Genomic DNA, 16,354 nt, shown 5'->3' on the forward strand with positions numbered 1-16,354 from the left:
AAAATATACCTTCATTCAATTCTCGTATTCTGTCAATGTCTCAAATTAATACGACTAATATTTTAAAAGTGTCCCCAATTGACCCTGATTATTTGTGGTTTTGCCCCTCATTCTTTTGAAGGCTATGACCTGCATTATAATAGATATTCTTTCCGTAAACCAGACCAATCATATGACATTAAGAGACTAATCCGTGCACCGCAGACGGTAATAATAATCGAGCAACGAACTAGGAAATAATTATATGAGCCGAAAAGAAGACGCAGAAGAAGATAGCCGGCCTGAGCAAACTACATCCAGACTTGCCTAAAAGAATGTTTCTCATTCACGCTAGTAAGTAAAGTGAAACATGTTTCCCTGAAAATGAATAGTGATGCTGGAAATAATGAGTTTGTCTTGTGTGCGGAAAAAGGAATTATGTTTAGTTGTAACAGATCCACCAAACCAGTTTCAGAGAAGTGTCCTGCAAAGGTGTGAGTGAGCAGAGTGTGAGTGTAAAGCTGTCAGATTTGCGAATTCTCAAAATTAAGGAGTAAATAAGTGTAGTTTGTGTAAGTAGGCTTCTGCACATATATCATTTAGGGTGTATGTGTGTGCGTGTGTTTGTGCGCGCGCGCCCGTTGTTTAAGTTTGGCAGGAACGACGTTTTCAGAAAATACTAAATACAATTACAGAATGTTTGCCCACACCCCAGTGAGAAGATAGATTACTGCTGCGCGATTCTTGCTTTCAGCATTTAACATAATAAAGAATTAATAAGCCATTAGTACTGTAATAAAACATGCGACCTGCAGGTTACACTACATTATCTACTTCTGTTTCTTGTTAGTAGTGGGTAATTATTTATTGTTGTTACACCGTAATAGTAAGAATCGCGCGTGCTGCGATGTCCCGTGCATATGGGCGCGCGCGCACACACACACACACACACACACACACACACACACACACACACACACACACACACACACACACACACACACACACCAGTTATGATACGTAGACACACGCAAACACACAAAACACGCGCACAGTTTTTCATAGTCCCTGGCGCAAAAAATAAATAAATAAAAAAACCGCTACGCAGTATCCGAGTAGCTGCACAAAGTTAGCATTGTTCTTTGTGCTGCTACAATAGATCGACATCAAGAATTAGTTGTGTTTTTCACCTGTGTGTGTGACCATTTATGGGGAACGGGTTGAGTCTGTAAGTCATAATTTTGGATACTCCTTCAGTTGCTTGAGTTCTACTTGTAGTGCCGATTCCAGCATCTGTTCCTTGTCAGTAATGCCAGGACACAAAGTGGTCACATAACATGCTCTTAGCTCAAAACCTTTCATCAACAAAATGTGGAAAACTATTTTACATATTGATCACTTACCAAGTGTTTTTAACCATATTCAGCCAGGAAGCTCACAGGATTTGCCCCCCCCCCCCAAAGGTAAGCCATAACCTTGCATATTCTCATCAAATATGACACGATAACAATGTGTTAATTTATGCTTATATTTTTTATGAATTACCCAATCAGTATTAATTACAATAAGATATCAGTTAAAAAATACTGGCATTGAATGTGTGACAGGCCCTTTCAGTGTGGATCTATGAGGAACATGGACTTTTTGAGTCAAAATGAGGAAAGTTCCTCAAGTACCTTTGAGGTATGATGGTCCGTCTCAGATTCAAGTGCCCTGCTGCCCACTTTTTATTTTGCCTTCAGTGTTTCCAAGCATCAGTACCTTTTCTAGTGAGTCATGTCTCCCCATTATTTAAGGAAAAAATTGTGATTTTTAATATTACTGTTGGACCTTTTCATTGAACAAGTATGGATGTATTTCCTTAAGAATTAGCTGGCCTGATCCTCTTACAGCCCACAGAATACTCAAAAAAATGTTCACAAACTCAGCACTTTAAATGCATTGATCTACCAATCACAACCATCAATGGGATTCAGAGAATTTCTCTCCACCCACCCTAATTTATTTAACATCTATTTATTGGTAAAATCTGACTTGGAACAAAGCCAATTTTTAGCAGAGGCTTGGGGAGAAATGCTCCAGACTTATGTCTTTGTAACGTGGGAGGAAACCGGAGCATCTGGAGGCAACCCACACAAACGCAGAGAGGACATGCAGACTCTGCACAGAAGGCACCCCAGCCAAGAACCAGACTAGAGAATCTCTTGCATTGAGGTAGCAATGCTACTGCTGCAACACTGCACCATCCATAATGGAGTGATTGCCCAGCATGGGGATAATTACTGCAACAAAGAAAAATTCTGATTCAGAGATAATAGCATGGCTGCAATGAGAAATGCCTCATTTGTGACTCATTGCCATATCTCTGAATTGAATTATGTGGTGTCAGACCTGGCCGTGACAGTGATATGCCTAGCAGTCCATGCATCAGTGTACTATGGGGTATCCCCTACAAGCAAATGCACTTATACACATTTTCAGGTACCCATGCAAACACACACACATACATGCACACAAACACACACACTTAATACAAGACATTCCCACTCCCATACAAACACCTACATCCACGTATATGCACACACATATGCACACACATATGCTTAGCATCCTCTACCTTCAATATTTTAACCACCAAGATAGACACATACACACACACACACACACACACACACACACACACACACACACACACATGTTCATTCAGCCTCGTTCATGCACTTACAGACATGCACAAAGACATCCTCACACACACTGTGTCACACCTCCACCATCATAGCTTTGCTAGGAGTAGTCCCGTAAGAGTGAATGGGTGACTGCACCTTTTTATAGTGTTCTCTTTTGCTTCCTAACATAAAATTTGACTTGACTGAGAAATTCTCTGAAATTGCTCTGTTGAGTAATTTGGGATCTAGAAACATTTTTGTGGGGGGATATGGCTAATTAGCATTAGCCACCCCTCTGTATAGTGATACTATCATGTGGCTTTGTCAGTGAGATTGCTCTCTGTACTTAAATCCCTACAAGGGGAAACCTTCAGAACCAGAGTGGAAAGTCTTAGCACAATTTAGAAGCCTGATGAGATAAGGCTTCTGCAGCATGCTTTGCCTTTCAGAATCCCATGACATATGATATTACTGTCAAAACTATAGTTTTGAGCATATGGAACTTTGTTGAAAATGTGATGTCTGCTGTTTAACAACTTTATCAGTTCTGCCATATCTGTCCTCCCAAGAAGTACCATCCCCAAATGATGTGGATCTTCTACAAAAGGGCCTTACAGAAAGAGATGCTTGGTGCCAGAGCCATGGGCTCAAGCTCAATGCCAAGAAGTGTATAGTTATCCCCTTTGGGAAAAAAACATGTACCCATGAATTGCCACATAGGTGGCTGTACACTAAACACCGAAAGTGTGATAAGAGACTTAGAAACACAGGTGGACAATGGTCTCACCTTTGATAACCACATTGCCACACCAGTCAGGAAATCCTTCTATGTCGCACACATCATCACTAAGGGCTTTTCGTTCAGAAAAAAAGGAGGTCATTGCCCCACTGTACTCATCCCTCATTAGATCCATCATAGAGTACAATGCCCCATTTGGTATGTAACTCACAAGACATCTGCAACAACTGGAAAGGCCGCAGAAACACTCTCACTAAAAGAATCATAGGCCTAAAGCAGATGCCCTATGCTGACCGACTAAAAAACTCCAGCTATACTCTGAGGCATATCGTCTACTCAGAGGCGATCTCTGCTTAACATACAAGGCCATGTCAAACCCAGAGCTGTTGGACATGCTACACTTAAAGAAGTCCCACACGCTCCAGGGACCTAAACTTTGTCATCACAATAAACAAAACATGCTGGAGGGACAGGTTCCTGACCCAGAGACTCCTCATACTCTGGAACAGACTGTCCATACATGTCAAGCAGAGCACCTCCTTGGCCCTCTTCAGAAGGAACCTTGACAATTGGATGGGAGATAGGAAATTTACCCTGGGGATCACGTCACTCCCCCTGCTAGACAGGGGTCCAGGGAAGTAAATATTGTGGGAAGAAATAGCCAGGGAATTGTTATGGCTAGGCTTGCAGAGGCCCTAGGGCCGATAGCCTATTACCAGTCTATGAACATATGAACCATACAGATGAGAAAAGTTTAAAGAGAGAATTGTTAGTGGTGTTACAAAAGAAATGAAACTGATTTCCTATGACAAATAGCAACCAATGACTCGCAATTTAGCCAGTTGTACTGAATGAGTTATAGCTCAATTAGCAGCCTTTACGACATTTTCAGAAAATACTGAATACAATTACAGAATATTTGCCCACATCCCAGTGAGAAGATAGATTACTGCTGTACGATTCTTGCTTTCAGCATTTAACACAACAATAAAGAATTAATAAGCCATTAGTACTATAAAACATGCGACCTGCAGGTTACACTACACTATCTACTTCTGTTTCTTGTTAGTGGTGAGTAATTATTTATTGTTTTGTTACACTGTAATAATAAGAATCATGCTGCGATGTCCCGTGCATATGATATATGCGCGTGTGTGCATGCGCAGACGCACACACACACACACACACACACACATACATGCAGTTATGATACATAGACACACACAAACACACAAAACACACGCATAATTTTTCATAGTCCCTGGTGCACAAAAAAACACTATGCAGTATCCTGAGGAGCTGCACAAAGTTAGCAGTGTTCTTTGTGCTGCAATAGATCAACATCAAGAATCAGTTGTGTTTTTCACCTGTGACCATTTATGGGGAACGGGTTGATTCTGTAAGGCATAATTTTGGATACTCCTTCAATTGCTTGAGTTCTACATGTAGTGCCGATGCCAGGATCTGTTTCTTGTCAGTAATGCCTGGACACAAAGTGGTCACATCAAATGTGCCCTTAGCCAAAAACCTTCAATCTACAAATTGTGGAAAACAAGGGAGCCCGCAGGATTTTTTGCAGGGGGCTGCAAACCCAGAGCCCTGCCCATGCAGCCCCACCCCCTCTGTCCACACAACCCCCGCCCATGCAGCCATTCCAGTGTACTATTACTTGGCTATTTCTCCCCATTTGTCATAGACACTGTTCAAATCTCTCAGTGTACATACTGTTTTATGCTTTACTTCTATAATGATTACAGATATTTGGATTTCATTTACTACTTTTATTTCAAATTTTATAGCACAGACTGATAGACATTTACTAAACCTAAACAAAGCAATAGTCTTAAAATGAAAACAGACTTAGCATTAAAACTTCTCTACCTTTGAAACCCACATTCATTGAAACAGCATTGAAACCCACATTCAAAGAAAATGCATCTGGCCAGTGGCAGGGTAAGTTTACCTTTGGGCTGTTTTCAAATAAAAGGCTCCTTGCACACATTTTTAGAACCATGCAAAAGTTCTTTGATTCACCTTCCTGACTGTATTAATTATACTATATAATAACTGAATTATATCCCTTGTATAATACAGCACCACTTGTTAGAGTGTGTTTTAAATTTATAGTTGTGAACATTTTTCCTTTAAGCAATGAAACAAATCATATGAACCAATAATGACAACCTGCCCAATTCAGAACATTTCAACCATAAAGGGCCACTCAAACTTCTGTCATACAATCCACCAATATCAATCAATATGCAAAATCTCTGCAGAAGTAAAAGTCATCTGAATAATTTTACATTAAAGAGATCTGAAACCAATGAAGAGGTTGTTGCTAGAAAACAACTTTATATGTTATCTGATGATGATGACGACTGTTTGTCTTCAGGTTCCTCTTCTGAGGATGTGCCTTTTCATAGCACAGTTAATTTCATGAAGGACAATTTTAGGTGGTCTATTAAAGCTTTTAAACATAGTCAATCTAAACATCTAGTTAATTGATCCTTCAGTTAATACTTCCATTGTATTATTCTTGAAGTGGGACAGGAACAAGACACCACACCACCTGTTCCTAAAACAACAGGTCTAGAGTGCTTAAGGAATATAATTACTATAATAAAACATGGTGGACAATCAGTAACAACAACAGCTGAATTCAATTCTAATAAGGGATAGGTTTGATTCCTGCACTAAGGACATTACCAGCAGAGAAACAGAGCAGGAGGTTTGGATCATTTTGGTAAAAAGATCTGGGCATCAAGGTTTTAAATTACCAGTTCAAAATACACAGTATTAGTCTGATATTTAGAAGCACACTGATGAATTGAAAAGGAAGATGTCATAGTACTATATGAGGAAACATTATATTTCAAAATCTATGCTAACTGCAAGTAAGGTCAGATACCAGATGGTTAGATGTGGTTATTATGCCTTTGGTGCCTTTTTAGAGAATCTGCCTTGGGTACTGATACCAGATGTTTCACTGCTATTTCTTAAACACATTATGAGCTGAAGGCAGATTTTCTATTTGCAGTTCAAAGGCATTCAATATTACCTGAAGAGTGAGCTAGAAATGTAGTGTCGAGGGGATACAAGATACAGTTTTTCACCAAACCAATGCCAGACATCATAAGTCATATTCCAAATTACTTCTTCTCAGTGTAAGTGACTTATTCTAGTGTAAAGACTATCTATAAAGTAGGCTTAAACCAGAAGAAGCCACTTACACCAAGAACAAATCTGTTAGTGGCTCCCATGTTGTTGTGTCTTTCGGCTTTTCCCGGTTAGGGGTTGCCACAGCGGAACTCCGATCCGCTAATGATTGGCAGTAGATTTTTATGTGCCGAGTTGCCGGCCCTGACACACAACCTTCAAAGAAGGTACGGCCATTCACGCATGTCTTCACACAGAAGACATTCTAGCTGAGAATCGAACAGGACAACGTCTTACTGTGAGGCGACAACGCTACCGCAGCATCACCACCGCAGTATATAGGTGTAGTGGTACTCTTTGCAATTAACAACTACGCCTCAGTGAACCTCAGGACTATGTATACTATCCTTATTGTACTTTTTATGTTAAATAAAGTGAGTGTTATTTGTCATTTGGTATCCTTCACAGTCAAAATAAATCTGCATTATTTACTTTTTAGACATAAAGGCACTGTGTGTATGTTTTAGAAAAAAAACACTGCTTGATGTATCTCTCTGAGCCATGTTTCCTTTTGTGTTTGGTGAATTGGTTCTATGAGATAATCAACACTGGAATATTTTTTTTTACTAAATAAATAATTTGCAAAGAATGAAAAAGTAAAATCAAAAACACCTGTTGCAGCTTGTTGCTAACACACAATTATACACAAATCCCAGCATATATTTTAAGAAGAGTAATCATCTGCCAAGAGCACTTTATTGTTGTTGCTTTGTTTTATGCATTTGCATTTCTGTTTTATATTCCACTCTCTACTTATCAGCTGTACAGATTTTTGCAGACTATCCCAGGACATCCCTGATTGTGTCTGTTAAATCACTGAGGATTGCAGTAAGTCAGTAACGCCAGACAGAGTTTCATACTTCTTATTGTTCAAAAATGAATTGGAGTGATATTTAAAAATTGTCTCTGATTTGAGGTGTTTCCCTCCAGTATTTCTGAATTTGTCTAGAATTCATGAGCAAAGAAATAGAAAGGGGTGCACTCCACTCCCCATCTTAAAGCTTCTCCAGGCTCCCCTGAATCCCTGTGTTGACATATGTTTCCAGCATTTTCAATACAGTTAACATGTTTTTATACTCAGAAAATGCAGAACATAAATGTAGTCAGCTACATGGGACAGTGGTTGTGCCCAGGAAATTCTGAACTGAAACCAGGTATAGTAGTACTTGTAGTAAGCTAACCCTTTCAAGTATATTCCATAATGTTATAGCATTTTATTTAGTTATCTAAGGTGTGGAACCATATAATAATTCTCAGCAAGAAATGCACACCCCACATGACTAGTGAATTATGAAGAAAGGAATTAACTTATTAAACTGTTTTGCCTTTCAGTCTTCCAGAGGTTTTGTGATATATTTCCAATGCTCATCTTAAAATATTTTTTCGTCTCTAACCACACTTTCAATTTGTTTCCTTTAACTGTAGGTCTGGTCATCCTTTTACTCCAGCTGAAATTTGGTAAGTATTTAGTGTTTTATTTTTACTTTTCATAGATAGATAGATAGATAGATACATTCTCTATTACCCTTTTTGTACATTGCCATACATATACCTTGCCACTAAATGGCTGCATTGTATGTAATTGCCTATATGTTTGTATAACATCAACTTTCTATAATTTCAAGTGTAATATTATGAATCTCTTTGTAATGGCCAATTCACATTTCTTCTGTAATAGTCTCTCTTGGCTGATACTGACATTGGTCATCTGTAATCTGTGCACTACATTAGATAAAAACATGTGCAAAGCATAACTAAATATTTCAAAACAAGTGCTAAATAACATATCTTGACGCATTGTTTTTACATGTAGAACCATACATGCAGAGCATTTTCTGTAAGTGGTAGAAGCATAGAACTGTACAGTTTACTTATAAAGCTGAAACCAAAAAAGCTGGCTATTGCTATAAAACCTTATGTCATAGGACAGTAACAGGATATCTATTTTAGCTTAAAGGGACAATCCCAGTGTTGAAAATTCGGGTCTATGTTAAAACTGACATAAACAACACCCACTTTAACTACGTCATGGTTATTCCCACCCACAGTGTCAGTTTACTGGGGATATCCTGTAAATCAGCAGTTCCAGTCTCCTTTTAGTTCCCCGTGTGAACTACACTTTGGTTGTGCGTTCCAATTATATCTAATAATAATGATAATCTAGATTTTGATTAGATGTAAAATGCACTTGAAAGTCTACTACTTTTATTCTGCCCTTTTCTGTATCATCATTTTCGTTCGTATGAAATACTGACATTACCAATTTCTAAATTACAAGTTTCATGTGCCGTTTTCTTGTAGCTTTGTTTTATAAGTTGAAAAATGCTGTCTTCGATTTATAAATATTTCTACCTTATTGTTGGGATGCTTTCTTGGCATAGTGCAGTATCCTTAACTTTTAATTGTCTGTGTGGTTGGATATTTAAATGGGACGTTGATACTATTGAATTAGTTTTGTGTGCGGCTCTCTGTAGTACTGTTAAAGTTCTGTGTATGTACTTTTTTTTTTGTGTCGGGTTAGTGCAGCGTTGCTATAAGCTCTACAGTATAGTATATTCTACTGTGCTACAAGGGCATATTGTTCCTATGGGTACAGTTAAACGGTGCGAATTGGCCTATCTTTTATGTTAGTTATATTTATATTATTGGCTTCGTTATTGCATTCTTTTGAATTTAATAAACTTTATTACTCGACTGTAGTTGAGCATAATTTCAAAACTGTGTATAAATAGCTCAGTTCTGTTCCCTTTGTTGCCTAATGAGTAGAATAACATTGGCGTAATTTAAAATTCTGCCAACTGTAACTGACATTTCTGATTGCGAAACTTAAGTTCACAATGTAGTGTTTTAAAAAAGTATGTAACCACATCTGTTTTTACATTGTAAGCGCTTCTTTCCTGTGGCTGTATTGCTTGCCGGGCGGTTTGTATATTTTCGGAGAGTGTGGATGTTTCTCGCATTGATTGGCTCTGTTGACGCACTTTACGTGCACCAGTTTGTTGAAGTTTGACATGCTTGGTAATGTTTAGTAATGCATAATGTGGAGGGGCAAGCGTGCGTCTTCTAAACCTGATTACTGAAAGAACGGTCTGTATTTTGAGACTTCTGATATGTGAATAAGTCCTATCCCCTTTCTTTCAGAGAAGTTAATGTTGTCTTATAGCCGACTCTGCGGTGTAGTACACCGTTATGTTGTACTACCCTGTGTGCCACTTTATGCTAATTGCATAATGGCATTTAGGCTCTAATATGACTGAGTTTCTACTTGTTATTATTCGGGTGCTGTCCGTGTGACTGACCCTTTGATCCTGTGGAGCAGCAGATCCTAGTAAAAATCGGTACACACAGTTTACTGATTTTTAATTTCCTTTCACAACTGAATTAAAAATAACTGCAGGAACAGTTTTTAGAAGGGGGAATTGTCTATGGCAACCTTTATAATGTTGTACGGGTGTCATTTCAGGGCACATCTGATGGCCTAAAGCTGCTACAGGCCATCAGCTGTGCCCTGAAATGACACCTGTACAACAGTAACGTTACTTCTCCATTTCCTGTATCGAACCCTTTCACCCTAATGTACTATCCCAACATTTAATTGACCTTGGCCACCACATCTTCATTCTGGACATAATGGTTTACTTCTGCTCTCAGTATCACTACAACATCCATTTCTTGATCAATACTTTTCATTAATTTTACCTAGCTGGTATTTCAACTTGGGAGTATTAAATTCCAAGAGAGATGCCATGACATTTCCTGTTCCACATTTGTTCAGTCTGCAAGTTTCCTTAGATCCTTCTGTAAACTTGCTCACTTCCATCCACAATTCTTCTACAAATTGCATCATCACATGCAAACAAGATGGCCTATTTTTGCAGGGGATCCACTTTGATATTGATTTTGACTTGGGAAAATTTGAAGAGCACTAAGGAAAAATTCTCTCCTGTTTTCAATAAACATCAGGAGGTCTTATTCCACTTTTCTAAAATAAGCCATTATCAATGATAGTTAATAAACAGACAAAATGATAAGCTTTGCCATTGTAGATCCTGGCTGCTGTTTCTGATTCACGATGATTGAAGTCTGAGTTAAAGCTGTACCTCTGCACATGTAAACCTGTGTGCGTGTGTGTGCATGCGTGCGTGCATGCATGCATGTGTGTGTGTGTGTCTGTATACGTGTGTGCCTGAGTGTGTAGTGGGAAGGCCCTGACTTTGAGTGGGGAGTAGTTCACAGTGGTACTCCATAAATGAGATTGCACCAAACAGAGGGGGACACTAAAAGCAATGGATACCAATCAAGAAAGCTGAGAGATAGAGTTAACAAACAAACAAACAAATAAATAAATAAAAAAAACTCATGAAATCACTAACCCTGAGAATGGGATACTGATGTGCTTTCTCTGAAATTAACATGTAAAAGACGGTGCATTGTATGAAGGTTGAAAGGTGAGATTTTAGTTAGTTCCAAGTTGTGATTAGCGTTCTGAATTTTGCAAGGGCAAATAATTTTATATTTATGGAGTTATGGACATGGATTTCACATAGAACACTGTTGAGAGAACTTGGTTGCTTAATAAGAAGTTATTAGAATAGCAATTTATATTGCTTATAAGCCTGGGTTGCAAACGCAAACATTGTTATGTTTTATTTTTTTCAGTTCTGAATTGTGAATTGCTACTTTATCTTGTCATCATAACCTTTTTCAAGTTTAACACTGCATGACTTCTGTGGGGTCCATTCTTTATTTTGCTAAATATTTTCAGATGGGGATACGGGCAGGAATGGGACAATTCCCAGCAACAGAAACAAGCATCACGAGCCTGGTAATTTTTGTTTCCTGTAAAAATCAAAGACTTTGTCATAGCATCTGCTGTTTTCACACGAGGGACTGTGTAGATACAGCTGACTTCACCATGAAGAAAACAACTCTGTCCCTGCTCACCATTTATCACTTTAGTATTGTTGAATGTGCACAGTAATCATGCCTGAGGCTAACTGCACTGCTTTTGTTCTTTTCCTTGGGTGATGGAGAACTGTATTATAGCAATTAAGTTGAGACAGAATTGGAAAAAAAATTTTATGGGCTGGTCCTGCTTGGGAAATGATAAGTGTGGATGATGCTTCCTAAAGCTGAAAAAAAATTACATATTTCTTTAAGGTAACCATTTGAAATACTGAATCCTGGAATGGGTGACTGAGTGACTGAAAATCTACACTTTTATATACTAAAAGCAAGATTGACATTTCCCGTAATATTCTCATTTCTCTGAAGTATTTTGATCTTGAAGATGGTCTAAGTTTGTGATTTGGGGGGGAGGGTGCATGCTCATCTGCGAAAAAAAAAAAAAAAAAAAAACAAGTTTAAAGGAGTAAAGCAATATCCAATATTCACTCTTTTGCTGTATTTTTGGTCTTTTTGGCAGTTTGGTCCTAACATTTCACTAGGGACCCAATTTTTCAGTTATCTATTTTTTTTGTTCTGTGACAAAAGATGCACATTGCATTATGTGAAGCACTTTACACACAACCTTTCTAATGACATTTCTTCTTCAGACAATGAGCACAGTCATTTTCCACTACAAACTTTGATCTGGTTTCAACTTACTGCACAAAAGAAATGAAGTCAATGCAAAAATATTCCTTAGACTACTGAGCAGTTGAAGGTCCAAAGGTTATTGGGCAAACCCATTTAGCATTTACTTTCTTGCAGAAATAATTTTCTGTCAATTTAGGCACAAACAAGCATGACTAAAGTGTCGTCTAAGCTGGTTTAATTTAATGGCAGACTGCTGGAGGAATTTTAGGGAATGAAGGGGTTAACAGAGGATTATATGCTCACTGTCTGCACATACAAAAACATACAAATTATTTCCAATATGAGGTCAGTAGGTAGCTCCCAAGTAAGGTATTTCCTAAGTGTTATTATCATTAATAAACAAAAACAAACCCTGGGATTCTGAAACATGCTCACCATGATTGTCGACAGCCTCCTTGTGCATAATGTGCCTCAGATCCCATTATCAATTAAAAGTAGGACAATTCAGTGCTCAAACTAAAGTTAGATACTAATCTTGCTTGTACCCAGATCAGAACCTGAAGTGAGGGAGCAACAGCTGCATTGGTTGCTATGTAATCCAACAAGCAAGACTGTTGAAAACCGTGGGTGTACTCACCACACCACTTAAAAACAATACGATAAGAAAGGAGGCACACTGCTGTAAAACGTTTGCTGTCCATTGTGCTGTTTAATTCTGTTTTTGACGAGAGTAAGGCAGAAAATCAGGGAATAGGACAGTATGGAAAATGGGGCAACAAGCAGAGGGAAACAGGTAAAGGAAAGAGAGAAAGAGCAAATGAGATGGGGAAGAAGGGTAATTTTTTTAATGGGGTAAGTGTCTATTTTTTCCAAGAGGAAAAGGTGGAGAAGTATGTAATGTAATGTAAATGGAAGGTAAAGTTATGGTAAGAAGCTGGAAGGAGGAATTAGGGTCAAACATAAATACATAATAGAGATAAGACTGACAGGAAAGGTACTGATACACTGAGGGTAAGGGAGGGCAGCAGATTTACAGACATTAGGTAAACAAAGGAAAGACACTGTTGAACTGGATGAATGGGCAAAAACAGGGGTGAGCATGGATACATATTGAGGGATACACTGTTATGGAACGTAATGTGCATATGATCCTGTATTCCACCTTGCTTATGTCATCACCAGTGGAAGTTGGAGACCATCCAGCCACCCTTCCTACTTGATCCTTGCTGAGATGTTGCTGGCACAGATAAGCAGAGGTTTGACTCTGCTAGTCAGAAGAGGAGATTTTCTAGGTGGCCAATGCAGGCATCTCTCTTGGACAGTCCCCCAGACCTCCAGCTGTCCTATCACTTCCAGCAGCTCCCAGTGGGTGAAATACCTCCCACCCCTGACAAAACCACCAGGGTAAACAATTGTGCTCCCAGCAAGTGAAGCACCACCATGAGCAGAATAGATGGAACATTATTTTCTTCCAGTTCAGCCATCAGAAAGGCAGTCCCATCGGGTTCAGTGCCAGATGTAGGAGTTGGTTATACTTGCTGTAAGATGATAGAAACAGGCCTAGCCACTGGCTCTGCCATAACAGCTGCTGCACAAAATGGCAAAATAAAGGAAGAATAATAACATAATAAACATTAAAAAAAGAATAATGACAAAGGAAGGGAAGGGAGAAATTGCATGAAATCAGAGTATGATCTGCATAACAGAATGTTCCGAGTAATGATGTGATATCAAAATCAATTACAGCAGAAAAAAATCCCTTATGAACAGTGCAGTTGTCTGACACCTAAAGGCTGCAATGCTGTGATGTGCTGTCTAACAAAGTGCTCACAGTGAAACCTGAACAGGTCAGACTACCTCCAGTGCCTATTACGGACATGTACTATTACTTACCTGATAAGTGCTGGAGCATCATTTTGTCAGTATGAGCAACTGCCTTTCTGTACCTACCACTTAAGTGTGCCATTAGCGTATTAGTATATTCCTACCAGTGAAATTGTTACATACGCTGTGCTGGACAAACTGATGAGCCAATCTCAGAAAAGCATATACATAAGAACACTTCCCACAGGACTAACACAATTAATAAGACATTTCTGAATTAAGAACATTTCAGTAAAGAAAGTGAAGGATATGCACATGCCTGCACTTAGAAAGGCATTACATTCTCCTTTGAATTAGGAGACTGTTCTCCTCAATAGCCTCCGGAGCCATGGAGAAAATGGCAACCATTTATCTGCATGCATTCAATGTATTAACTCATTACATCCTCCAGGTTCATCTGCAGTTAACTGCTACTGACTCCATTAGGTGTCAAATATTGCTTGTTCATATTTGCATCAGTAATTCCAAAACAATGCCATGTACAAGGTTTTAAAAGATTTCATCTTAAATCTTACAAAGTGGCAAACTCAACTGCATTAAAATTTGACTGCTGTCGAGTTCAGATAAATGGAGATTAACTATTGTTTTTATGATATTCATTTATATAGATATCATTTTCTCATTTTTTAAATATCTCAACAACCAAGTAACACAGACAGAACTCCTTAGCCCCGTATCAAAGCTCTCTGGTAGATGTATAAATGCTGCTGACAGTATGTATGTAAACTGAGTGGTTGCTGAGATATTGTAAGTTGTTTACAAAATATTACAAATGTAATAGTTACTGTGTTTACTGTTGTGATGAATGGAGATACTGCCAGCTCAGCTATCTGGAATTTTGTAAATAATTATATGTCATTTGTGAATATCAACATGATTCATATAAGATGCTTGTGTTACAAATGTATTAGAACTGTATGTCATGTATATATCAAACTAGATTTGTACAGACGTGTTGAAAATATATTTTATAAAGTGCTTGTGCTTAAAATGTAACCACAGCATGCCCTACTGGAATAGAACAGAAATGTACATGCATTATTGTAACTGTTTAAATGTATATATTTTAACAGTGGAAACTGGAACACAAGAGGCTAACTTTAGTCCTGCAAAACTTCAGAAAAATATATGAAATTAAATTTCTTTATGGACACTCAATAACAGATGATATCTTTCAGCTTCAATGCAGCAAGGAGACACAATCCTCAGGATTTAATAAACTCCATGTAGGCACAGTGTGGAGCCTACACAGAATGTATCTGTGTGCATGGCCATGGTTCCTTCTCAGCAGCGTGCCATGCATATTAATAATGACGTGCTGCTGAGGGAGAGCATAGGAACAGGGTTATTGAATCCATGTAGGGGGAAGTATAGAGGCTACTTGTGGTTGTGAATGGCCTGTACTTCTCCCAGCTACTGTTGAAATGCTGAGAATTGAGTCAAATGTATAATATTTTATCTTAATTTTTATCCCATTTTATTTGTATGTTTGCATGGCGCAGAGCACAATGATGTGCTCTCATGTAGACAGCTGACACCTGGCAGATGTCTAAGAATAGAAACTGGATGTCATTAATTATCATAATTATGTATTTTTCTTATTTTAAGTAATTTTGCTTTTTCCATTTTTTTCGTAATTGATGTTTGTGTGGTGCAGAGCGCCACTGAGCTGAGAGGTACTCTTACATACATAGCCAACAGTTGCTAGACAAATAAAAATAGAAACTGGATGTAATTAATTATATATATCTGTGTTTATTTAAGCACATTTGCAGCATGTGCCATGGTGCTTAGCAATGCTAATAGGTAGCCAAGTAGTATATGTGGAGATATACTACTTTGGGCATACTGGGGCAATGCAGCAATTGCCTCATGTACACAGACAACCATCTCCTCCTACCACACAACACTATAACCTGTGAGAGATGCACTTACATAGCCAAACTGGAAGCAAAGCTCTCTCCACCCAAGATTGTGCTAGACAGTCAAGATGAGAAGGTTAACACCCACACTACACCTCAAGCAACACATAGCCCTTCTAAACCAACACCCACATATAGCAACACTAAATCCACATATGCGGAGGCCCTTAACTCTAACCTCCCTGAGCAACAAGGACCTCTGAAGCTGAAATGCTAACAAAACACCAATCACAACCAAAGTGTCACATAGCTCACAACACCAGTGTGCCACCCAGCAACAGTCCCTAAGGCAAGACAACGTACCTAACACTTTAGTCATAGGTGACTCTATAGTCCGGCACACTGATGTCCCATTCACCAGGTTGAACAAGGAGAAAATTACAGTCAGCTGCCTGTTGGGTGCCAGGATC

General features: G+C 38.6%; 1 protein-coding gene across 1 annotated transcript in view; it reads left to right on the forward strand.

Annotated features, from left to right (window-relative positions):
* Window positions 1-224: 224 nt before the first annotated feature.
* LOC122800439 (acidic mammalian chitinase-like) overlaps window positions 225-16,354 on the forward strand; it is a 117,782-nt gene continuing 101,652 nt past the window's right edge. The window contains exons 1-2 of the mRNA XM_044069883.1: window positions 225-333; window positions 8,026-8,058. Coding sequence (XP_043925818.1) covers window positions 315-333; window positions 8,026-8,058 — 52 coding nt within the window. The 5' untranslated portion in view covers window positions 225-314. The remainder of the gene's footprint in view (window positions 334-8,025; window positions 8,059-16,354) is intronic.

The sequence above is a fragment of the Protopterus annectens genome, chromosome 4.part0 (genome assembly GCF_019279795.1).
Source record: "Protopterus annectens isolate FY-2018-M chromosome 4.part0, PAN1.0, whole genome shotgun sequence".
Taxonomy (NCBI): Eukaryota; Metazoa; Chordata; order Ceratodontiformes; family Protopteridae; genus Protopterus; species Protopterus annectens.